A 27,267-nucleotide genomic window follows, 5' to 3' on the forward strand; every position below is an offset into this window, starting at 1 on the left:
CCCCTTCCCCCAACACACACACAGAGGGCCCCAGATCTGGTTGCCCTGGCTCTGGTCTGCAGCTCTCTGATAGGACTGATGCTCCTCACTCCTGACTGCAGTGACTTTCCATTCGAAGCCAAGAGCCAGCTGCGGCCCATGAAAATGAAAATGAGGCTACATCTGCACAGCAAAGCCATCCCCCAAGTCTGTGGGGGTGACTTCACGTAGAGGGGCTGTCTGTAAGCCCAGCAGCAGCGGTCCCTGCCTACATGGGAGTCCTGTCCTGAGCGACAGCACTGAGGCTGGGCCACCCAGCGGCAGCGTCCATGCTCCGGAGTTCCTGTTACATACGAAGTCCAGCAGGTGCCCAGACCTCTCTGCCGTGGTCCTGGGATGCATACGGGAGAGGCTGCGCTGACACAGCCAATGCGGAGCCTGAAGACAGAGGGTCTGCGGGAAGGAAACGGGCTGAGGGGAAGGTGATGGGGCGGATTCCTGACACACAGGTGAGCTCGTGTTGAAACCTGTTTAACCCCAGCCATCGCCAATTGATGAGTGAACCACCTCTAACACGAGATTCAATAAAACATGCCATTTTTAAACGTGAAATGGGTTTTACAGAGTCCCTGTTTCGCATCCCATTAGTAGACCTGTCCTGACCCCTTGAGAGAGCAGCCGCGGTGGTACATATTATAAGCGCACTGCCCATAAAATATTTAAAGGGAGACAGAGAGGGGAGGGGCAGAGGTGAATTCACAGAAGAGTTTTCTGCACTGTATGAGAAAAGGAAAAGATTCCAGCCATACAGATAAACCGGAATTTCCCTTTCACTCCCTGACCACACACACACGGTGGACACAGAACACTTCGTCTTGTTGTGCAGCACTGGGGACCACCCAACGTGCCTGCACTTTCTGAACTTTTCTTTAAAAAGTTTTATAAATGGCAAAGATACTTTCAAAGGAATTGCCACCAACTTGGAGGCACACCGTCCCATCCCCCTAATGACCATGTGTATTACGGGATCTGCTATTACAGGAAGGCAGGTTTCCCCAGCTCTCTAGGTAGGTATGTTTGCTGCTACGTTATGTCTCCCTGAGAAAGACTGGGTGAAACAAAAGCAGCTTTAGGGATGTTGACTTAGAAGCATTAGTAAGAACTTTTGAATTTCTCTGATTTTTTAAATGGTAATAAAAGGGTGGTAATCTTGCTAAGATATCAGGAGTAGAATGCTACCTCTGCAAGCTTACTGATGACAAAAACAATGTGTTTGGTCAGTCAAAACCAGCTTTTATCCCCGGGATATAGCCAGATTCGGAGCTCATAGCTATACCTGTTAAGTATAGAATTTAGGCAATTTTGAGAATACTGAGGTAAATCTTCCCTCCACTCTCAATATTCCTGTACCAAGAACTATTGTAGGCTCCTTAGGTATGTTAATAATTTAATTCTCACAACAACCCTGAGGCAAGGTGTGTATGAGGAACCAAGGAAGAGGGAGGGAGGAGCCAAGCCCTCGCAAACATCTGATACCTATGCTGATGAGAAGTTGATCATGAGCAAGATTAGCTAACAATTATTATGTGAGAGGAACATGACAGTTTTGAATTGCTTACATTAATAGGTGCTGCATTTTGTGCTTTCTTCACAAACTGATAGTGTAAAAAGTACGTTGGAATCTACAGAATGAATCAGTGCGGACCACTCCTTGTTGGCTGAGCCAGCATTTACGCAAGAAGGCCCTGGCACATGGTTGTATGTGAATGGACTGGATTGTACGATGCCTATTTATTCAAATGCTGCTTTGGAAATTCTGGAGAAAACCGAGTGCCTCGCTGTCCTCTGAAGATGCAAATTCCTTGATGGACGCTGAGTGCATGGGATCCGGCCATGCTGGGGGTCACAGTGCTATTCCAAACTGCTCTTCTGTGCATCCCCATTAGCTGTTTAACATGGTAGGTACGCAGAAAACTTTCAACTGATATTTGCTTAGGTATTTTTATAAAAGTGACCTAAGCCAAGAATAAAAGGGTATTTGAGTGTGATAATAACAAAGTGATATATGTTATACTTTCTCTTCCTGTGGCAAATCACAACTAGTGGGGAAAAACTGTCCTATATAACAAAAGCGTAATATGCTAAGTGTCTGACTGATTGGTCGACCATTCAACCAGTTGCTATGATGCACACTGACCACCAGGGGGAAGATGCTCCGACTGGTAGGTTAGCTTGCTGCTGGGGTCTGGCTGATTGGGACTGAGAGAGAGGGCCAGACACATCCTGGAGCCCTCCCATGGTCCCTCCCCGGCCGGCTGGCCCCCATCACCCCAATCAGGACTGGGCAAGACGGCCCTGATCGGCCCCAATCGCCAGCCAGGCCGAGGGACCCCACCCGTGCATGAATTCATGCACTGGGCCTCTAGTAGTGAAAATAAATGACTGTTTCCTCTTCATAGGCACTGATACAGGTGAAGAGATTACAGCATGAACTGTGTAATAAGTGCCCAATAAAAATCATCATTATCATCATTATTTTACTTAGTGTAAGAGTTTCCCTGAGGGAAAAGGTCCCATTTGAAAGCTAAGAGAATATACTGGAAGGAATGGCCTTTTTTGGTCACCTGAGAAGTAAACAGCTAGTATTGCTCAATTCCCAGCTTTCTTCATATCTACCAATCGTCCAGTGAAGAAGAAAACCTATAGAATCTCAACTGATAACAGCTTTTGGTTTATCAGGCTCCAAGGATGCCTTGTTTAACCTGGAGTTACTCTACCTGTTCCCGTTTCTGTAACAATCATGGGGTATTGAAACCACTTACACCTGGCAAAGAATAAAATAAAATAAATACAGTAAAATATTATAGGAAAATTAGATTACTCTGGGTAGAATTCTGTGAGGGAATTTGGAGTCTGTTATGGTGATTAAGTCATCATTTCTGACAGATTACTCTAATCGGCTGTCAAAGAACATTCCACAACCCCATCTGTAACCTGGCATCCTAGTTACTCAGCCCGTGTTACCTTCTGTACATAAAACACATACAGACAAGAGGGGGTGGGTACAGCCCGGCATTTATTATACTCATTAGCTATGATTAGGTTCTTTGTTTTCACACTAAATAATAACACAGGCTTCCATTTTGCCTCATTTACTCTTTAAAATGAGAAGAAAAATGAATAGGCTCAAACTAGGAGGCATGGAACGTGAATGAAAAATAATTGTTATAACTGAGAACATAATGCTTTTGGAAGCACTGCTGTTCAAGTAGAATGTTAATCCTTTCTTAGTTTAATTTTTCTTGGGACTATTATAGCATAGTACACAGAGAGGTAAATCTATGATACTTTTTAACCCTCTAGTCATATTGGGTACCTAATTAGCTGTCACTTCAGTAGATGAGGTCATGTTATTGTGTTTAGCAATGTTATTTCGAGTAGAAAGTGGTGTTTTGATAACATTTCAGTTATTCCCTCTGTCTCTGCATCTTTGGGATATAAAAAATAATTTATCTAGTCAGTTGAGCGCCCAAATAAATTTGGTGAAGAGCAAAGCAAAGCTAGTTAAAACTAAAAGAGTATATCTAGGCTTTGTCTTGAATCCTCTATCTAGAGAGAGATGTTCTAATAACAAGAAACTGGAGGGTATAAAACAAGTTTGGAAATGGAAAAGGTGTGTAGGATCATCTTGCTGCTGAAGCAATATTATATAGCAGCAGTGGACCACCGGAAGGTTTTGTGTGACGGTTGGAAGATCACAATCACTGGTGATTAATGAGCCGAAAGGTAGTAATTTTGCCCTTCTCACTAATTGGGGAATATACAGATACCCTCTCTAACCGTGATTTCTTTTTGATTGTGGAACTGTCTTCCAAAATCAGCGATGGATGCTCCAAGAGTCATTCTTCCAGATGTTACCCAGATGCTAAATCAGACATGCTGCCTCACAGAGTCATGCCAAATCACACTGAAATTATAACGTCTGGCCTGGCCGTTACGGAGTTGTTTAAGGACCCGGTAGTTCATTTCCATTTCCAATGCTATGATCCTACTGGCTACAAAACTTAGTATAATCTCATATTTTAAGACAAATGAGCCTGGTTTAAAATTAAAATGGTCCTTTTGACATTGGTCTCTTCCCGTAACGACCACCATTGTCCTCAGTTCTCACACGGCCTGAGAATAAATGAGAACCCAGCCTGCCTGGCTCCTGTGGCTCCTTCCCCAGCCCCAGCTGCTCTGGGTCGTTCACCCTGACCCAGTTCTCAGCGCCGCACGCTGGTGAGTGGATGGCATTGCGCCTCTCTTGTTAACCTTCACTGTATGGCAATGACTGTTTCGTTTCACTGGTCCTGCTGCGTGAGTCTCAGCGAAACTGACAGCATGTCTCCTCCTCTGGGTCTCTCTCCTTCCCAGGGCTTGACTCCATTCCCGACAGGCCGTGGTACAGCTCCCAGGATTCTCTTTCCTTAGACTCCTTCAGCCACACCTGTGCCTCAGCCCCACAGGAAATACCTGTGGGCAGTGAAACATGCCCAGGTTGCACTTGCATTTGGACACTCCCTGGGCATGTGCGGTGCTAATGGAGCATCATCTCCCGGACGGAGCAGCTGCTGGGGCTGGGTTCCCAGAGCCCTCCTGGAACACTCAGGCTTGGACCTAAATTTGCTTCCTTTTCTTCCCCTTGGCATTCTCAGTTTAGAGCTATCTCCCTTAACTTGCTTTTTCTTCTATACTCCTTTCTATTCCCACTGCTGCTACCTTCCTGGGCTTGTCCTTCCTGCTCACTCAGATTCCTGCAATGGCCTCCTCACCACTCCGGGCCTTGCCTCTTCTACCCTCTGCCTTTTTAATCAGTCTAAATCTTAGGTCTAATCATTTCTCTCCACTGCTCAAACACTTGCAATTTTCTACCAAATTAAATTCCAGCTCTTGGCCTGTCTTTCAAGGAACTCCATGGTTTGGCCCCAAATTACCTTTTCAGGGTCTACATTGCTTTTCTCTTCTAGTCAAATTGGACAACTCCCTACTACTGTAACTTCTGCCATTGCTCATCCACAGAAAAGCATAATGACCCTTCTCATGCATATAAACACAGTATTTCCTTTGCCAATATGACAGTTATTTGTTGGTTATACAGAAACACCTATATGTCAAGATTTTAGGTTGAATCGTGTGAAAATGCCACATCTGCAGATTAAAAGTAGTTGATGATAGCCATTCTGACAGGCATAAGGTGATACCTTATTGTCGTTTTAATTTGCATCTCGCTGATGATTAGTGACTTTGAGCATTTTTTCATGTCTCTTGGCCATCTGTATGCCCACTTTGGAGAAGCGTCTACTTAGGTCCTTTGCCCCATCCAGAGACATAGAAACATGGAACACACTGATGAATCTCAGAGGGAAGGCGGGTTTGGGTGGGTGGGTGTGAAGAGATTAACCAAAGAACATATATGCATATATGCATAACCCATGGACACAGACAATAGTGTTGTGAAGCCCTGGGGCAGGGACAGGGGGAGGGTTAGAAGGGGTCAATGGGTAAAAACAGGGTACATCTGTACAACTTTCAACAATAAAGATAGATTTTTAAAAAAATATATATTTTATTGATTTTTTGCAGAGAGGAAGGGAGAGGGATAGATAGCAATGGAACTGCATTATCTTCTTGTCACACGACTCATAAAAAGTCCCCAAATCTTAATTCATGTAGGCTTTCTCCTTTGTAAGGTTTAGACAACTTTCCTGTAATTCACCTGCACTATTTACCAACTGCACAACTTAAGTTAAACATGAACTTGATGACTTAAAACCACACTGCCCTCTACACCAACTGTGCAATGCAAGGCGCCCTCCATGGGCCAGCGGCAGCTCAATGCTCTGTTAAGATCAGTGAGGCTTTACCCAGTAACCTATGGTTTCCTTTCAAATCTAAGGCAAACTAAAGCCACCACCAGAATACTCCTCTAACAAGCAAATCGTTAAAATCTCTGGTTCAAACCTGACTTGGAAAACTTAAGCCAACTGTACTTCACCATGAACCTCCTGACAGGATGTAAGGCGTTTCATCAAATCAATGAAAATGCTCCAGTGAATTTTGTATTCTAATGATCCCGCCATAGCTTAGCTTCTGCGTCCTGAGTTGAGTTGCTTTGCCAGCCACGTTCATTAATTAGTGTCTAACATTTCCATCTCTCGGCAAGTTGCAACCTCTCATAAAATATGCATGATTTGATTGGCTTAGGAATGACAACTTCATTTACAACAGACAAATAAATACCATACCTCACTCAGCAGTCTTTCCCCATTTATTTATTTAACTACCTCCATGGCCTTTGGGATTTGTACTAAGTGAATGAAAGTAGATAACTAGTGTAATATTCCTTTCTTAATCATGTTTAAGCAAAAATGATTAAGTATCACTCTCTTTTTTAAAACAAATGAGGCTAGCTAAAAAAAAATTCCCAACTAAAAATAGATGGCAAGTTTGAAGAAAAAATGCCTTCAGGGCTATTTCATATTACCCATTTCTAAAATGCAAATCCATTAAACATCTGAGCAAGACATCTGATATTGTTTTTAGCAGCTATATTTATTCATCTCATCTTCCACAGTAGTACTAAACTTTGGTTGATATTTTGCCAAGTGAAGATATCTCCTCCAGTGCTGCTAATTCTTTATGAGTTTGACTTTAATTTTACTGTCTTATTTTGATTTCCACCTTCTACTCTAATGCAAGAGATCGTTTACCAACTTTGAAGATTACTGCTGGCAGAGCTTAGGGAAATTATGACGGCTCAATTCTATAAATAACCTTATCCCGAAGCTCAGTCTTCTGAAGATCAAATTCAAGGCTTGGGCCTTCAGCAGTGATGGCGAACCTTTTGAGCTCAGCGTGTCAGCATTTTAAAAAACCCTAACTTAACTCTGGTGCCGTGTCACATATAGAAATTTTTTGATATTTGCAACCATAGTAAAACAAAGACTTATATTTTTGATATTTATTTTATATATTTAAATGCCATTTAACAAAGAAAAATCAACCAAAATATGAGTTCGTGTGTCACCTCTGACACAGGTGTCATAGGTTTGCCATCACTGAAATAGGGCATGGAACCAATGTTTAAATGGCAAAGGTTAACTCAGAAAGGGGATACATGGGCCTGGCCAGTGTGGCTCAGTTGTTTGAGTGCTGTTCCACACACTGGGAGCTCCCTAGTTCGATTCCCAGTCAGGGCATGCATATGCCCAGGTTTCAAGCTTGATCCCCAGTAGGAGATCGAGCTCCATGCAGGAGGCAACTGATTGATGTTTCTATCTCCATCTCCCTCTCCACTCTTCTCTCTGAAATAAATGAAAACAAACCAATAAAAAAGATATTTTAAAAAACTATTAAAAAAAGGAAAGGTTTGGCTCAGTGGATAGAATGTCAGTCCATGCACTGAAGGGTCCCGGGTTCGATTTGGTCAAGGGCATGTACCTTGGTTGCAGGTTCCCCGGGTCTGGTCAGGGTGCGTGCAGGAGGCAATCGATGTGTCTCTCTCACATCGATATTTCTTTCTGTCTCTCCCTCTCCCTTCCACTCTCTAAAAATCAATGGGAAAAAAATCCTGGGATAAGGATTAACAAACAAACAAACAAACAAACAAAAATAAATAAAAGGAAAGGGGCTACATGGACCAAGAAGATGGCAGAAATTTTATATTAAGCAAAGATACTAAGAACCCTTCATTGATAGCACTTGACCTACAACAGCAAATCTACTTGGATGGTTTCCTACCTCTCCGGGCGTGCAGTATTGAATGAGGCTTTAGGAAACTAGAGCTGTTTTATATTTGTTTTGTAATGTAAAGAATATCACAGTTATAACCAGAAGATCTGGGTTCGAATTTTGGCTTTGTCAACTGCAAGTACCTATAGTCAGGCCACCATCTATCTGATCTCTTTAAGCCTCAGAAACTCCTACCATTTCTGATAGCAAGGATCATATCAGAAAATGATTATTTTCATGGTTGTCTGGATTGAATCAGATAATATATGTGAAAGTACACAGTAATGTATAAAGTAATATATGACTATAAGCTCTTATTTTAATTCATTTAAGGATTACAATTAGAGTGAAAAGTGCCTTGTGACTATACATGTCCATGTCTCACCTTGTGCTTCTAGTTTGTAGAGGTGTGTGTGTGTGGGGGGGGGGGGGGCGGTGTCTAACTGACCAAAAGGATTTCAATGGGGAATGAAAGTGTTGAGACCACCCACCTAACTCCCACTTTCTGCTCCACCAGTTTGTAAAGAATCCTTGAGATATTTTTATATGGAGAGGGCGTGTATAAATAAAAGCTACCCTTGAGAGTTCATTTATTCAGCAGGCAGTTGTTGAGCAGCACCTATGGTGATTATGCTGGGCTCTCGGAATGTTCTCTCTCCTCAAGGAATTTGGAGCTTAACATGGAAAAGGCTGAGATGTAAACAATCCAGGGGAATAAAACCCAGCAGGTGGCAGGGTGAATTTCAGCACATACTACAGTGGAGTATAATGAAAGCATCTTCAATTCTACCTGCCGAGACACGTGAGACTGCACTTGTATGATGTCCCATGGATGGAACACAGTGTGGGAGCAAGAATGTCACAGAAGTTGGAGAAAAAGGAAGGGGCATAGTATGAAGTTCAGATCTCACTCTTTTTTTTAAAATCCTCACTAGAGGATATGTTTATTGACTTTAGAGGGAAAGAGGGAGAGGGGGAGAGAGAGAAACATTGATGTGAGAAACATTAATTGGCTGCCTCCTATAGGTGCTCTGACCTGGAATCGAATCTGCAGCCTTTTGGTGTACGGGATGACGCTTCAATCCAGCCAGGGCAGATGTCACTCTTAAGACTCTGCAGTTGCATCCATTTTTTCTGCCCTAACGTGCAACACAACAATGCGCACACATGCTGAGGGTGACGTGTAACTTCCAGTGTCCTGTGATTCCACCTGTCCTCTTCCATTCCAGAAAGCATCTGGAGGACTAACAAGTGCAGTTATCACAGGGATAACTTCAAAAGCCCCCTAATCCCTTCTGTGCTTTTATTAGCTGTGATGACAACTGGTAAGTCCCAACTGGTAAAGAGGGCAGCATTCTAGAGATGCTACCACGGTAGAATCCAGGATTTCTTCACTGACTAGAAATGGGCCATGGAGAGTGGAGGTACAGGAAGAGGAAGCGGAGGATGATTTCAGCTTTTCTGTCTTGGTGGGACCACCCATCCACTCAGACAGGTAACACCTGCCTGGGGCCTGGTTTGTGGGGGAACAGAATTAAGTATTGGAATTTCTTATGAATCACGTGAATGAAACGTCTCAATAACAGATATTGGATATCTAGGTTTGGGGCTCCGCAGGAAAGTGTGATTTCAAGATCAAGACTTGGGAGCCAGCAGCCTATCGGAAACCGTGAGCTGGTGGAGACCTCAGGGAATCCTACAGCCTGAGAAAGGGTGAATGCAGAACCTGTAAGGCATAGTTCTTTGCTTGATACCCATATGAAAAACATCAAATTTCTTTCTACTGGGAGAAAGTACGTCCTTAATAATTTCTCTTCATTGTCACAATGAAGGCGCTGGGAAGGCACAGAGAGTATGTTCTCTTTTACACTCAGCTCTACTCCGATCCAGTTTTCCCAATGCTCCAAGCTTTAGGCCAGGCCCAGCCTCCCCTTTCATAAATCAATATTGGGCCTAGCCAGCTGGTGTGTTTACTCCTTGACTATTTAGAATTTCGTTAAAGTCCAAGCTAAATTTTCCCTTTCCCAGGAAAGCTTTTTCAAGTTACCACTGGAAACATTTAACGTCTGCATTACCATGAACTTAAAGAGCATATCCTGTTTAGAGAAGAGAGGCCAGATAAAACGCCTACGAACGCACCCAAGAAATCCGAACTACAACATCTATCCCACCAAATGCGGTCAGAGACTGAAGGTCCAGGTTCATTTGAGACTTTGGGATGCTATTTTGGAAACCGGGCACTTGGCACAATTGACTTAGAGAGACCTGTCTCCCCTGAGGTTCCTGGACTTGGATGCAGTGTTCTTGCATTTTCCTTTCCCCAGCCATGAATGTGAGCAGCTACACCTATGAAGCAAGTTACACAGAAATATAACAGGGGTGTGGCCTCAGAGTGCCATACTTCTACTCAACCAGTGTCATCAAGGCACCTCTCAGGAGGTGTGCGAAATGATGGCCACAGGGACTGAAGCATCCTTACCACGACTCTCTCCTTCCTTTCCAAGTGACAAGGAGACCGCGTGGCTAGTCATCGAGGCTGGGAGTCTGGAGCTCATTTTCACTAATGAGCTTAGGTGCCAACTACCATGGGATCCTGTTGCCCTGGAGTTACAGTCTTCTAATTCTTTTTAAGACCAAGAGGGAGGGGACTTGGCCCATGTGACTCAGAGGCACAGAACACTCATGAGAAACAGAATCTATCGATCTCCAAAATGCATAATTAAGAGGCAGAAGCTACTTTTAACCCTGATCCTATTAATTTAGCTCTAATCAGATCCTGAAATAGAAAAAAATGGGTAGAGGAATGTGAGCATGAAAGGTGTCACCTGTACATGAACTCAGCTGACAGGATCTTTATGACTCAGTCATTTGGTCGTGATAAGCAAAATTAACACAAGGTGTGTGTGTGCTGGTGTAAGTCCTGGTAGCTCTTCACTTCCATTCGATGGACTCTTTCTGGATCCCTCTTCTGTTCAGGTCTAACACACCATCAGCAGCTGCTACACTGGATTTGCTCTCTGTCTGGGCACAGACTCTCTCTTGCCCTCCCTACACCCCTTCCTTTTCCGTCCAGCTCCTCTGTTCACTTTCTGCTTCTTATTTGGTCAAAGAGCTGCAGTCTGTGCTTTGATGCTGGTCTGATAAGCAAAGCTCTGACTCAGGCGAATGCTGGCCATGGTAAGTTTTATGTGGCAATAAATGACTCTGTGCTTATAGACTGCTACCTAGGATGTTGGCTGTACTTGGGGTGATTAGGAATAACCCCAAACATGAAAAATGCGTCCAGATCCTCAAGAAGTAAGATGGGAAACAAGAGCCATCCAAGGGGATATCTCACAACTATTTGGGGCATATGACGTTCCTTTTAAGCTTCCCATATTGCAGAAACATACATGCATAAAGCACCCCTTACTAGGAGAGAGTGCATTTTATCCTCCCATTCATGCAGAGGTTACATTTTCCTTGTCAGCATAAGTCTCTCCAGCTGTGGACAGCAAGAGAAACGGGACAAGCAGTGCTTTGCTTGTTGGGTAAGGGACTTCAAGCCCAGGGGTGATGAGGCAGCAGCGACTCTACATGCCTATTGTTTCTACAAGGTGGGCCCCGGCTGCCAAGTAGTAGGGATGAATTCTTTGGGACAGAGAACTGCTCCTCATGCTTTAGAATGAGCTTAGCTGGCCAGAAAAACTGCTTAAAATAGCACCAACTCCGTTCGTCCTCTTACAGACTGGGATGCATTAATTCTACATAAGTCTCATTCATGTGAAATAGGTCTTAGACTGCTGATGGGATGGACAAATACAGTTTTCCATACAAACGTGCTAGCAAACAGTACACCTCCTCATCTGCCTCTCCACCTGTCCCAGATGGTCAGGTCATCCCAGTGCACCTTCCAGATGTCCACAGGAAACCAGAGAGTGGAGCTCTGGCCTCTTGAGCACTCAGATGAGAGTACATATCATTTTGACAGTTGCCAGAGGAATGTATGCACATATATCCAATACTGCCTTAGAGGGAACTGTGACAGATTCCCTGGAAAACAGATGAGGTCTGTGCCTACAGAAGAGTGCTTCTCAAACTTTATCGTGTACACGCATCTCCCAGCGATCTAGCTTCAGTGCATTCCCGGATGACGCAACACTGTTGGTCCTCAGTCCACACTTTGAGTAGCGAGGCTCTGCTGTGCCTGTGGGCAGGTAAGATACTTCACTCTGTCCGAATGAACAGTGGGAGATGGAAACAAGGTAATCACCACCTCTTAACCCTGGGGGTTGATGAGTTATTCTCCCAACAGTGGTTCTCAAAGTCGCCTGACCACTGCCACCACCTGAGGAACTTTAAAAATACTGATGCTAAGTTTCCGCCTCAAGATATTCGTATTTCATTTGCCTGAGGTGTGGCCAGGGCACATGTACTTTTGGAAGCTCCCCAATGAGTCTATTGCATAGAGCTGGGGATCACTGCCCCAGCTGTCGATGCAAATGGGCTTAATGAAATATTAAGACCACTTTTCTTTTCGTCATCCTTTCCTTTACAAATTCATCTAGTTCATCCATCTTTTTAGGTAAATGGCCAGGATAAATATTCGTATTGTCTTTCTTAGAAAATAGAAATGAGAAAAGATATCACCTTGTTCTACCACCCTCACATCACAGAGTGTATGCCACGGACAGACTGGCCTTTGCACTCTGAATCTCTGATTCTCTAAAACAATGTTGTCATAATCTTGTAGAAAAATTGTGGGGGCATGATTTGTCGAGAAGAGCAACAGGCTCAGAGTTAGGAGACATAAGGTTTTGGGCTACCTCCACCATGAAGTGGCTGTGTGGCCTGCAGCCTGTCACCTAACCTTTCTGGGTGTCAGTTTCTTCATCTACAAAGGGAGGGGGTTGGACAGTATCGTTTCTAAAAACACTTTTAGCTTCTACAGTCCTTGATCTATAGTAAGATCTGGCCTATTTTCCTCCACATGCCCTCTCTTCCTTTGCTGACCCAGAAAACATCATTCAAATAAACAGAAACCTACTGAAATTAGCCACAAGACTGCGTGGGCTTGTGACCCTTACTTTCATTTTCCTTACTGATACTGAGTTTGTCTAATGACCTCCAGGGGTTTTACATTTGGGAAACTTAGACTCAGGAGTGATTTAGGGGAATTAGAGATGAGATTCTCTAATAAATGACTCAGTGGTACTTGTGAGATTATTATTATTATTATTTTAGGAGTTGTGATTAGAGTTAAGGCCTCCATAAGCTGTAGAAGAAATTAAGACAGAACTCATCAAAATCTTGGCTAAAGCTCCCCTTCCCGTTTAAATGATAACTTATAAATATTAGTAAATCATAAACAAGATATTAGCAATGGATTAGGATGACAGGGTGGAGTTAGCATTAATCAGCTGACAGTTGTCTTTTACATTATACTTGTGTCTAGTTGGAGGAGGCCAATTATTAGCCATAAGAGGTAGTCACTGATTTGTCAGAGAAATTTTCTCTATAGTCATAGCAACTTTAACTCTCTTGGGTTTAGAAAGATAGAATTCTAGTTGAAGGTCAACCAGAGTGGGAAAACAAATTATTACTTACTGCTTTATTTCCTAGTATATTATTATTTATATGAGGTCAAGGGCATATGAAGCTCTTGGCACCATGCCCAAGACATAGTAAGCACTCAGTAAATGTTAACTATTACTATTATATTTTTTAATTGGACATTTATTGTTATTGGTTAAAATTACTGAAATTCTGAAAGCCACTGAGAAATATAGACAAATGTAGACAAAATATTTATAAAACCACAATGTGCCAGTAACTACTGTTCTGATGCTATACCTAGCATTTAACATGCAATGACAGCAATTCATTCTCTATTTCCTATCCTTACAACTTGTTGACAATCCATCTACTGTGCACTGGACCCCATATGCCCTTTACTACAAAGCATCTGGCACAGTTTTCTGATCTGTATGTAAATATACCCCCTTCTGAAAGAACTCTAATACAGTATGTTTGGGCCAATACAATAAAGCACTGAATTTTATCATTAAAATATACTCTGTTGACCCACAGTCACCCAGTTTAATGTTTCAGGGGTAAAGGTGAGTTTCCAGGGAACCTAGTCACTCTTACTTGGTCTTCCTGTCCCTGATGCAGGACAAGAATGTAGGAAGTGGCGGCCCTGATATCACAGAACTCCTGGTCTGACCCATGAGCTAGCTAACTAACGGTCACACAGCATCCTAGCTCCTGCTCCACAACCAAGACAGTGGCGGAGGGGACCTCAGACTCCCCAATACATCCACTTGTCTACATTCCCATCAACACAGACATCACAACGTGATGACCACACAGGATTAACTGCAGACCTTGCCCTAGTATCTCAGTCAGTACTTCAGCCTTTGATCCTAACTTGCTTCTTAACTAAAAGGGAGAACAGAGCAGATGGCTGGATGGGGCAGAGAGAGAAGGAACACCTGAGCTCCCTGGACCGCACGGGCCCAGTCTCCTTGCCTCGACTTTGCCACTCGGCTGCCGAGGGGACTGTGCACAAATTTGCTGCAAATGTCTTAGTGCCTATGTTTGTGGTGGAGAGTTTGACCCCCCATTTTCAGGAGCAGAGAATTCAGACACCGATATGGCCACACAGACTTCACTGCCCAGACCCCAGTGTCCCTATCAATAAAATAAGGGGTAAGCCCGGTGGTTCTCTAGAAGCCCCAGGTCTCCTCAGCTCAGCAGGGTGTGGTGATGGAGGGTGGGCTGGAACTCCTGGTTACTTCCCAACCGTGGGCCACGCCCACAGCCTTCTGGGCGTCTGCTATTTCGTGCTTCACTGGCAAGTAATAGGGTTCGCAAGCTCAGCCCCCATCTGCCCTTCCCATGGACAAGAGCTGGGGGTGGGGGGGAAGGGGCGGGAGGCCAGCTGGATAGAGCCTGGCATTAGAATGCAGGTTGTGGATTGGGACCGAAAGCCTGAGGATGCAGATAAAGAAAGGCACCCTAATAACATGAATGCTAATGAGGTGATGTTGGTAAAGCTACACTCCTCTGAAGAAAGGTGCTGCATTATAATCATTTTTGCAAAGCAGGCCCTCTTACAGTACGCACAGCCTTTGATTTGGAGCTCCCCCTAGAGCGCTCAGTGATGGTCACCTTGCACGGAGCGCCTCGCCCACCAGTGTTTCTGGTGACCTCTGCCTGTGCAAGAAAGTATGGTTGCATGCACATCGAGGGCAAAGCTGCACACCACGGGGCCCGGGCACACGTGCTGCCAGGCCTGGCTCTCGGGGGAGGGCACCAACTGACTTCTAGGAAGGTGCACTTAGCAAAGCACGGGGCCGGAGGCCCTGCCCTGGGGGAGCTCACCAGGTGACACCAGTATAGTAGCTGAGGATTTGGATTTGCTGTAGGACAGCTCCAAAGGCAGCAAACATGGCCATTCTAAGCTTATCAAGAAGCAATGCAAGTCCCCAGGGGGCGCGCTTCCTGACGCAGGTCCCCTGAAACACTGGGGCTCATGGGATCCAGGCATTGTAAGCCAGGGGTGTTGGTTTAACCCCGACTGTCTATCAACTCACAGCCACCAGCTGTGTAACCCTGGACAAGTCACTCTTTTCCTTTGAGTTTCTGCTTTCTCATCAGTAAGTGGGGCTTTATGACACCTGTCTTGTGAAGTTGTGACAATTCCAAGTAATATAGTCCTGGGGCCTGCACGTGGTGCCTGATAGGCGGGCAATCAATAAACAGTCACTTTGCCATGGTTCTTATTGTGCTGTGTTGACCTCCTGAGTCATGCTCCCCACTCCCTACAATGTGGTGAATGTCATGCCAAAATCCACCGTCAGGAGGCCAGGCTGTTGGGGAGTGTTAGCAGCTGGGACTTCTAATTTGAGTTCTGTTGCGGCGTTGCCAGGGGAGGGCAGAGAAGTTAATTTAATCTGTGGCACCTCGGTGTCCTCAGTGTAACAAGGTGAATGCTATCAATACATCACCTGAAATATTTTTAGAAGGGGCAACAAATAAATAGCACCATAAAGCCATCTACAAACACAGGCGGCTCACTTATCCATGGAGACTGGGGACAGGACTCAAACAGATAAAGAAAGCCACCAATAATCCTGAAACCTCATTAGGTTAAATGCCCTTACTTGTCAAACCAAGGCTGTAAGCGAGGAACTGGACTGACTTGTTAGAGTCCGTCACCTTCCCTTTCCTTTCTCTGTGCCCTGCTGGAACAAGGATGAGTGCTAAGCTCCCTGTTGGTTCCCAATCAGAGGGGAGAGGGAAGCAGATGCCCCATGATTCTCAAGAGTCAAAGCCTGAATGGTTCAGCTTTGTCTATACAAAGGACTCTGAAATGACTAACCAATACCTAAAGCAAGTCAAGTCATGTAAATCAGTCCATCTCTATCCAGCATCTGTCTGTCTGTCTATCTACCTACTTATCTATCTATCTATCTATCTATCTATCTATCATCTATCTATCTATCTATCTAAATTTTTAAAAACTAAATGTGACATTCCTGTAGGCAGTGCATGGAAGGTGAAGAACAGTTTTGTGACACTGGAAAGGACTCTAAGAATCACTTACTCCACCACCTTGTTTTGCAGATGAAGAAAGGAAGGACTGTGAAGCATTTTAAGTACCGATGGGGGAGGGAGTGACAGCACGGTATGCGTTTTGAGTACTGGTGGGAGGTAATGACAGGAACAAGAAAGTACTAGACAACATTTGTCACAGTGTCCCTTTCTGTAATCTCCCTCAGGTACTGTTTATTGCTTATCCTTTCCTCTTGTGATTGGTGGGTAGCGAGAGTGTAAAGACTGGTCCTCAAATATGGCTTTATTAGGAAAACAAAGGTAACAGCTTACGTCAATACTAATGTGGCTTCATGAGCACCTGTGTACAGGACAGTCTATGGCTAAAACAAGCAAAGGACACATGACGCTCTCTCCCTGCCTCTGTCCTCCCAGTGGTCAGTATGCCTCCCCTATCCTTAAGTGGATGTGGCCCAGGGGTGGGGTCTGGACTCCCTCAGATCCTGGCCTCCCTTCCCCCGGCGCTCTAGTTCACCTGGGGCTCATGTTATATACATTAAGTCAGGGGTCCTCAAACTACGGCCCGCGGGCCACATGCAAATACAAATATTGTATTTGTTCCCGTTTTGTTTTTTTACTTCAAAATAAGATATGTGCAGCGTGCATAAGAATTTGTTCATAGTTTTTTAAAACTATAGTCCGGCCCTCCAACGGTCTGAGGGATAGTGAACTGGCCCCCTGTTTAAAAAGTCTGAGGACCCCTGCATTAAGTCTTCACTTAACGTCATCAACAGGTTCTGTGACTAAGCAAAACAACTTATAATGAAAGCAATGTTACCACTGATATAAATAAGAGTTAAGTTTTGACAGCATCCCATCCTTATAATGAAATAACGTCATGTGAGGACCTGCTATACTCTTTTTGTGACCTAGAGCTTGAGGCTCTGCACTGGCCAGCCCAGTTCAACTGGACAGTCTCCCGAGCTCAGCTTTCCAGTCTAACAGTCATATTTTTGGGTGATGAGTTCTCATGGAGACCACATACGCTAGAGGCCAAATGTGGACAATTTTCCAGCTTGATTTCCCCCTTTCATTTAATTGTCACAACCAACCCATTCTTCTGCTGGCCAGCTAACTTCTCAGGTAGTTCCACAGAGACCTTTATCATATTCATGAACATATTTTTTCCTTCCACAATCTTCGTTTGAAATCTTATTAACCTCTTGGGAACTGAAGTCTATATAAGTGAACTTAATATCCCCAATTTAAACTTGAGATATAAAGAAATGACTATTACTTCATTTGCCACTGTGTCATCCTACCATGTCCTCACATAACAACGAGGCACCAATACTCCTCACACACTGACCCAGCAATTTTGCACATCTGGCCGGGCACCGGTGCCAGGTCACTTTCACACGTGCTTTCGTAAACCTCACAGCAGTCCTACTAATTAGGTCTGTAGCAGAGACTATGTTATTTGTACAGTAAAACACTGAGTTCTGTTTTCAAAAAATGGTGTCACTGCTCCCTGTTTTAGCCCTGTGCTAGCTGGGCTGCTTAGCTCAGTCATTTTCAACTTTTTCACCAGCACGGACCCCTCTCATTCATTTTCTCCTATAGACTTGCTTGCATTAAGTAGTCCCTATTTTAAAAGTAACTAGGTTTTTAATTAGTTAATCAGACACACATAAATAGCTGTCATTCAAAGTTACTGAATTGACTGTCAGCCCAAAGCAAAAGCACCCCTTATTCAGGTGGCATGGAAAATTTCATCATGGGTGAAACAGACAATTTCAATGGCTTTTTATGGAGCATTAAAATATACTTTCCCAGATCTCTGGGGCCTGGGTCTGAAGGCTGGGAAGCACTGGGCCAGACATTTCTTCGTGTTCTTTCTCGCTCTATCTCTAATCTCTATCTCTCTCGTCTCACCTGAGGAGCTAGCTGGCCAGCAATCCTGTCACATGGTTGAGACCCATTTGGGGCTGCTTCTCCATTGGGGCTTTTCTCCTTCACACGCCGTGGCTCCCAGGGTGGGGGGCAGGGGCTTCAGCACCCCCAAGAAGAGCTCCTTGGTAGCCACACCATGGCACTGCATCACAGTCCTTTAATTAGTCATCTTAAAGAAAGGCCTTCCTTTTTGTTCAGCTTATTTTTCCTCTGGGACTTAAGTGTTATATTAAAACAACAGAGGCAGCAGGAGAATAGTTGCTTTGGGACAGTCCTATGAGGTCAAGTACTTCAGCCCAGACCAAATTCTGCAAATGCAAATCTGCAGAATGCCCCCCAGATGGATGCTCTGAGTGGTACCGTCCACAGCAACTGCTTTTTGTACACTGGGTTGTTACCAAAGGAGAGTGCACACCCACAGAAACAATGTTGTAGAAGCACCTTTCTCCAGGGGCTCAGAAAGCTTGACATGCATTATCTCAGCCAGTCCCAAGCCTCCTGTGAAGAAGGTGGAGGCAGGATTATCATTGTTCCAATGGCAGTTCTCAAGAACCTTGTGCACGTACCAGAATTAGCCATGATTCTGGTTCAGAGCAGAAACAAACAAACATAAGACATTTCACTGAGACTAAAGTCAGAAAGATGGCTACATAGTAATTAAGGGTATGTTGGCAGGCCAAATAGAAAATGGGTTTTAAGCTATAATCTTCCTGTATTTATATGACTGAACTGATATCCACACAGAGATGTGTGCATTTAGAGTTGCACATACATAAGTTACATCATTATACACACACGTAATAACAAATCCACATTCATCTTATATTTTGAAGCCTTGGGAATACCTGTGGTCAGAATTATCATTTCTTTGGAATATAACTTGACTCCCCTGGAAATATTTTATAAAACTAACCCATTCCAGCATTAACTATTCCAGAGCTATTTATTAAACACTAGAGTGCCGGTGCATGAATTCGTGCACCAGTAGGGTACCTCGGCCTGGCCTGTGGGATCAGGCTGAAACTGGCTCTTTGACATCCCCCAAGGGATCCCAGATTGTGAGAGGACACAGGCTAGGCTGAGGGACCCCACTGGTGCATGATTGGGGCCAGGGAGGGATGCGGGAGGTTGGCCAGGTAGGAAGGGACCGTGGGAAGGCTTCAGGGTGTGTTCAGCCTGTCTCACTCAGTCCCAATCAGCCGGACCCCAGCAGCAAGTTAACCTACCAGAGTGTCTGCCCACTGGTGGTCAGTGCATGTCATAGAGACTGGTTGACCAGTTGACTGTTTGCCCCCTAGTGGTCAGTGCACGTCACAGTGAGTGGTTGAGTGGCCTTAGCATATCATTAGCATATTACGCTTTGATTGGTTGAACGGATGACCGGCTGACTGGATACTTAGCATATAAGGCTTTTATTATATAGGATGGTTTCTACTATATTCCCTAGTACCTAGAACAGTGCCTTGCAAACACTCAAACTCAGCAAATATTGGTTGAATGAGTCTATGAATGTTTCAGATGGTCCACGATTTTAAGGAGTCAAACCTGTTTGTGCAGAGAAATGTTTTGGCTGCTTTTCATAACAATTTTAAATAAAAAGCATCGGAGAAAACACTTTCTCTAGCTTGACCTAGTTAGGCTTTGATTCAAATAGGATGCTTTTGGGGGAAATTTCCAAGATAATGATGACATGGGGTTTTAGAGATCTGATGACAGAAATAGATGACAATGATAATGATAAAATAATACCATCATAACTCTGAGAATAAAGGCATTAAATACATATTAATAATTAGAGGAGGTGGCTCAAAGTAAGTGATGATGTCAAAATGCATTACTGTGGACAGACTGACTTTGGTCTCTGTGAGAGCCACACTGTCCTAGTGAAAGGACAGTCAAGCCTTGTTAAAGGGCACAGGGGACAATTCTATGGAGAGTGGAGTTAAAGTCCTCCTTGGAGGAAAGCGCCCACCCCCACAGGTAAATTATCTCTTCCAGGGCAAGCCAGGAAGAGGTTCATTCACTTCGTGTGGGTGAACACACTTGTCCCAAGAGGCCGTTTTATTTACAGCTTCTTCCCCCGGATCAGGCTCATTTGTTTTTATATCTCAAATCTATTTGCAGTCGGTGCTCATGTCGCATGTGTTATTATAAAACACCTTTTGGTGTGCCACTGCCAGAAGGGAGTGCTCCAAACACATGTTCTCCTACGGCAATAACTCCTTAATATAAACTGCATTTAATAAAACTGGTAGTGACTCTAAGAGGGAACGGAGTAAGGCATATTCAGAGAAAATGTCTGGAAGAAATTTGCAATTAATATTTTACAAGACATTTAGATTCCACCAATTCCTTCTTGCTGTTAAAATTTAAGAGCTTTCTCAAAACTGTATTCCTCTCTGTTATTACATCCTTAATTAAATTAATTTATACAGTGAATGCTCTAATGATACTGCTGTAGATTTTCAATCAAAACGCCTTATTGCTAGAGACAATGTGTGTTAGGACCTTGAAAAAGAATGACACAGGCACAGAGCCGTCACTGGCACAGGGATATCTGGACCTGACATCTGATTATTGAAAAGATTGTGGTAGTTGCTCTGCGCCGCAATTAAGGTCTTCATTTTATTTTTTAATTAAGCTAAATTAGGTCAGTGTAAACAAAATGAATCTTGCAAGTTGCCTTTCCAAGGGTTTCTCTCTGGGAAATACAATGGCAGATGATGGCATTTCTATTGAATGATCCCACTAGTTATGTTGTGCCTACCTGAAACTCTAAACAAAGGAAGCTAGCCCTAAGCCAAAGGCCTGCTGTCAAAGCAGAGGCAACCAAACTTTGTCCAAGAACACAAATGGCCCAGCTAAAGAAAGAGTCAGTCTAACAATTTTGCACCAAACTCAATGGCTCATCAAGTAGCCCGGCCTGTGGCCTGTGCACACACAGTCGCAGTGTGCTCTGCAGGCTATGGAAGTATGATGCACAGGGAATTCAAGGGTGTGTGTGCACGAGTGTGCGTGCGTGTGTGTGAGAGATCAGAATAGCTTAGTCCCCTTAGTACACAGTAGGCACTCAATATCATTAGTGACTTGTTAATCTGATGAAATGTCAGTCATAAGTAGGGCACTGCACATAAGATTTGATCTGTTGCTCATACTTCAAGCTGCCATTTCTGAAAGAGAACATGATCAAACCAGAGAAATGAACCCCAGATGCCCATTCCTTGTTCTATGGGTTGAGCTACTGAATTTACTCCCTTTATTTTTAATATTCTATTTCTAGGATTCGTGTTGAGCATTTCAGAAGACATAAGGCTCAAAGTGCTTCTCAGTCACAGGATGAGAGACAGGCTTGAGAGATGGGTCCCTAATGGCTTTGCACTGCTGAGTACGGCCCTGACCCTGGACCACATGCCCTGCACCCTCCTTGTACAGGGTCTCTGTAACCCACATATGACACGAGGGGAAGGGCAGGCACAGTCCACTGCATGACACATAGACCCGCTGGCTTTTTTTCACCTCTCCCATAGCAACCAAGTTCTTTGTCTCTCTCAGGAAGGAAAGAAAGATGGTCCCTGAACACCTAATTTTGGTTGCATGACAGAGGTTCCGTATGATACGAAATACCAACTACAAAAGAAAATAGAAAAAAATAAAACAAAAAACCCTAAACACCCAGCACTCTTTGATCTTGTTTTAAATTGAATGTTTTGGACACTTAAAAAAAAAAAAGGCAGCAAGTGCCTTTTTAATGGATTTTATCTGCAGGAAAATGATTACAGCAGGAAAGCTTTAAAGTGTCAGCTGGTGATGCATTTTTCTTTATCCCTTTTATTTTTATTCAGAAAGATATTAAAGGCATATGGCACAGTGCATCATTAATTTCTTATTAATTTCATAATATGAAGGCAACCAGTAAAAATAGTAGTGATACAACTTTAAATTACTGAGCTCCTTGGTATTTAATGAGAGACCGAGCACAGCAGGGGTTCTGTTAAATTAAGTTGTGCCTTCACATCGCAGTGGGGAAACAGGTGTGTATTGGTTTAGAATTATGGAAATGTTGACTAATTCCAAGGCTTGTAATCAAACAGCAAGGCATCCTGTAATATTTTTTCCCTAAGAATATGCATTAATCTTTTATGTCTGGTCCCATTTCTTCCTGTCCACCAAAAGCTCACAGCTGAAAAGAAACCACTTTCATGTTATTCCTGTAGCTGTTAAGGGTGATGTTTATCAGATAAAACTATACATAAATGCAAGACCGGGAACTCTGTTCCCATTTACCTAATTGGAAATGGCAAGTGTGGCGGCAGTGTGCGTGCTGTGAAGGCTATGAGCCTACAAATCAGACCCGACATCTCAAAATTTTCATTTAACCCGCCTCAAGTAATTGGGCATATGAAACTGAACAGGATAAAAAGAAAACCCAAAACAATCCACAAACCATGTTTTCCAACCCCAGAATCATTGTCCTTAAACAGGGGTCTCCAAAATCACCATCCCTGACTTGTGCATGTAGAAGTTTCAAGAAGAGAAAAAAAAGAGAGGCATATGTGACATTCTTTTAAAATACAGAAGATACTACTGGTTTGCTAAGAAAAGGGTCAGAGTAAGATGTCCCAAACAGAAGCACGCTCATCAGTCACTTGTGTGTTTTTCAACATGGCTCAGTCACCATGTTCACTCCGGGTTTCCTGAGAGCCAGTTCACACATGAAGATGGCATGCTGAGAGCTGTGCTTCTACTGGGGACAGATGCAAGCCAACCAAACTTTGCATTCATTTAAAACAGGATGTGATTTGGCATCAATATACCCTAAATGCCAAATGACCATTCAAGATTTCAAATATATATATATTTTAAACATACATAGAAGGGATTTGGTTGCGTTATTATGACATAACATTGCAACCTCTTCGAAGTTACATTGGGAAAAAAAATCCCATATACATGGAAAATGGAAGCTGAAGTACAACTTTCCTTTTTAAGTCACTTAGACGTACTAAAAAACCCCTCATAAGTTTCAGAGAGAAGTAGTTAAATCAAAGTGGGAGGGAGAATCCTCAGGCCACACGCTCGCTTGCTGGACCTTCTCTGATTTGCTCACATGAAAAGGGGAACGGCAAAGTGGTGTGATTCAAGACCAAGGGTCACAATTTATTATTTTGGGGTGATTAAGAAGCTAATGTTGTGAAAACCTTTTGTTGAGTCTTGCCAGTACAGATATCATAAACTTTTCAATGGATCAAAGGTGAATGACACAAATGGTCTCTTTTGTGGGTGTGATGGGAGGTAAAATTCGGACATGTACGTGCATCTACAGAGACAGCTCAGTGACACAGAGGTAGAACTACACCCTGAAAAATTAGGGGCATTCTGTTACCTTCCTTCTATTCTTACCAAACCACATTTCAATAAAATAATTAGCAATACACTACTTACCACAGGTTCTTCATATAACCAATGCACATCATTATGATATTCAATGCACTCGGCACTGATATTTGAGTCAATGGGGGAAATATTCAAAAGCACAGGGATAGTCATACTAGCATGCACTATATAAAATTGCCCCCAAACTCCAGAAATCATGTAGTCTCATAAAGTAGTCACATAAATCAGTTCACTTCTAGAGAATTGTACTCATCATCAGATATTATCGGGAAGGAAATGGAAAAAAAAAGTAAGCTTTGTATTTTCTGTTCTCTATCAACACGAAGCCACAAACAGGGCATTAAAACATTGACTTTGTTAACCACCATTGACTGCTTAGAAGCCATTATGAGGTTTAATATTATAGCTGTACAGGGTACATTTTGTTCTTTCAAAAGAAAAATCTGAAGACTAAATTTGAAAAGGGGCTCCTGGTGAGTAAAAGCTTTTCCTTTTCCATTTGCTTCTCTTGTGTGAGTTGGTTTTTTTCCTCCCTTTTAAAATCTTAGCCCACCCAATGCCCTTTGGCAGCCGCTGAGACCCAGTGGGGTCACTCTGATTTTCTAACCAGGGGACACGCGGCTTGAGAGCTCTTTCCGTCGGCATTAATGCGGGTGCTTCTTTATGGGCCGGCCAGCTGGTTTGGCTGCCGCAGGGGAGCAGAGGGGTCAGCACACACTCCTCAAAAGACCAAAGTCATTTTTGGCACTAAGAGCCCATAACTAGAACCTTCAGTTGAAAGGACCATTTTCAAGCAATAAAGTGATTTTGGTACAAAAGTAAACCGACTCACCCCAGGTAAAGTTTTAATATTGTGCAGTGCATTCTGGGCCTCAAGTGCAGCTTTTCTTGTATAAAACGTTACGAAACAACAACCTACAGAGAGAAATGAAAAGGTTTTTAGAAATGTCTGTGAAAGCTTTGCTTAGATATAATGGAGACTGTGGCGAACAAATAATCTACTTAAAAGGATGCACAATTTAAAAATAATAAAGTGCATGAGAACAGTAATAACAACATCCCAAGCATTTACACAGTGCCTTTCATCCTGAATCATATTTATTAGCTTTGCCCGTGTTGAGATAAATTCATAGCTCTGTGCACCAGCCACCTGGAACACAGCCCTTCGGAAATGAGGGTGGGAGGTGGGGGGGGGGAGGGTGAGCTGGTAATAGGGCCGCACAAAGAAAAGTGTTTAATCACAACAATAGCAGAAACATTAACTATGATTTCCTTAAAGGGTATCTCTAGGACATCACACTTTTAAAACACTTTCTAAACTCAGTGGTTTAGACAACTGGATTATAAGCCTCTTAAAAGCCTGGATAATGCTCTATTTTATCTCCACCACAGTACATAATGCAAAGTCCTGTACATGAGACACTCAATATTGGTTTACCAGAATGAAAGACTCTATTTTTACCAGTTAGCAACTACGTTACAGTACAGGTGGCCACATGTCCAAACAGGTATCTGCACACTCTGTCCCACGTCTCAAACCTGGCTGTGGCACATCGAGTGGCAACCTCTTGATTCCTTATCTCAGAGCTGATGGGGTCCAGTGGCATGCCCCTCCGGGAGAGGCTGGCATCCACCCTCCACACAGCCAACTCCCTCCACCAAAGAAATGGTGTCAGGGCCTTGGACCATTCCTTCTGTGCTTGGAAGGATGGCAGACTCCCCCCTCAACATGTAGCTAAGAAGACTGGATAAGACACCAGTTAACAATCTGTTAATCAGCACACGGTTTCTTAGCACAACCAGGCTTAGAAAAAGGGTGTGGACAAAAACTAAACATTTAAAGAAGAAAGATGCTGCCTCTGACCTGGGCTGTCTTTGGGCTGAGAAAAAAAGGTGGAGAGACGCCATCACCAAGACAGTACGTATTTTACCCCTCTTCAGTACAGGATCCTAATTCACAGAGATGGTGAGAGCTTTGAGAGGTTCTCCTACGCAAGGATAGCAAGTAACAGGAGAGAAGCACATGACCCTTCGGCATCAACATTGGTTGGCTCTATTTGGGGGAATGATGAAAATAAGACGAAGAGGGGAAAAAAGGCACAGTTGGAGGGCAGGGAGCTGGCACCACTGGCCATCTTTAGAGTGCTAAGCTGCCACTCTGATTTTTCAAACCAAACGCTCATTCAAAGGTAGAGGGGGAAATAAACGTACAATACTGTTCAGATAGCATTCCAAAATGCATGAAAGATGCTTCCTCCTCGTTCGGAAAGAAATTTGGAAACCTGTCAAATATTTGATTTTATTGGAGATTAAATATGCAAAACCTTTTACCTTGAGGACAAAGTTGAGTATGAGCATAGCTTCATGGCATTTAAAAATACAAGCATCAAGAGATAGGAAACCCTTCATATATGTATCACTGGCATGACAGGGGAAATTGGAAATTAGGAGGTTTCCTTAAAGAATCACAGGTGGACAGCCTGACCATATTTATATGAGCTTTCATTTCAGCTATTTGGACTTCTTTGACCAGAGTTCATTTAGCCATGCTGCCTGATGGTAGATTTTTTACTGAACTAATCAAATTAACGAGTGGTTTTAGTTTCTCTGGCATTAGGTAAGCCCAAGAAAAGCTACAGGAATGGCTGTAGATCAAGGAATAATAATACAGCAAAGTCAAGTCCCAGCTTCCAGTACCTATCATAATCGCTCTAAGAAGAGGAAAAACTACCAGCTATACTTATCTAGGCTTGGAATAGAAAGAAAAGCAGAGAAAGTCCCACCCATTGCCTTCTGAAAGCTTCTAACAACCAGACTCTCAGTAAGTTCTATCCTGATCCTGGGCTTACAGGGTTAGATGCCAGGTAAGGATGCAGTAGGGAAGGCTTGGAATTTCCCCTCAACAATCAAAGCTTCAGAAAAAGCAGAATCTGATACTTTCAAGCAGGTGGGTCTTGGAAGTGTGAAACTTGAAAAAAAAATTAGGGCTGGGGTAGAAGTTACAGGATAGTTTGCTTGCCTGGGAAGAAGGAAGTTAAGGAAGATGAAGTTAAGGAAGTTAAGGAAGAAGTTACAGGATAGTTTGCTTGCCTGGGAAGAAGGAAGTTAAGGAAGTTAAGGAAGGAAGTTAAAACAAAGCCAGTCTGGCCACGCTCAGAGCTAAGAATGAAGCATTTAGATTGGTCTAAAGAAGTGACAGGAGCTAGAAATGGAGAACTAAACACGATGCTAAGATAAACGTACAAGGAGCAAAGATGATGGAAACTGAGGGAAGCCTGTATGCTCGGCCAACCTGAAGAGCTCTGACCGATACGCAGTGGGCTCAGGAATAAAGCAAGCTCTCCTGCCTTAAACCCCAAACAGAATGCCGACCATTTCCCACTGCCTGAAACCCACTGGGAAGAACAGTTCATTTCCTGTTTAAGTATTAATAGGGTGTCCTCAGGGGTGGCAATGTTTCACCGTTCCTAGCTATTAACATCTTAGTATAAATTTGGCTGAAGTGTTTTCTTCTTGACCAAAGTTCTTAGTGGATGGAAGGTGGTTTGTGTGAAAAGGCAAGTTTGAAGCTGAGGGCTGAGCAGTGCAGGATGGGGATGAAGGGGGAAAGGAAATGAAGAGAGGAGTCTA

General features: G+C 43.4%; 1 protein-coding gene across 1 annotated transcript in view; it reads right to left on the minus strand.

Annotated features, from left to right (window-relative positions):
• Positions 1 to 27,267, minus strand: part of LOC102438527 (CUGBP Elav-like family member 2) — a 306,666-nt gene that overhangs the window by 89,339 nt on the left and 190,060 nt on the right. Inside the window, 1 exon segment of the mRNA XM_023758393.1 lies at positions 24,470 to 24,552. Coding sequence (XP_023614161.1) covers positions 24,470 to 24,552 — 83 coding nt within the window.

The sequence above is a fragment of the Myotis lucifugus genome, unplaced genomic scaffold (assembly GCF_000147115.1).
Source record: "Myotis lucifugus unplaced genomic scaffold, Myoluc2.0 scaffold_129, whole genome shotgun sequence".
Taxonomy (NCBI): domain Eukaryota; kingdom Metazoa; phylum Chordata; class Mammalia; order Chiroptera; family Vespertilionidae; genus Myotis; species Myotis lucifugus.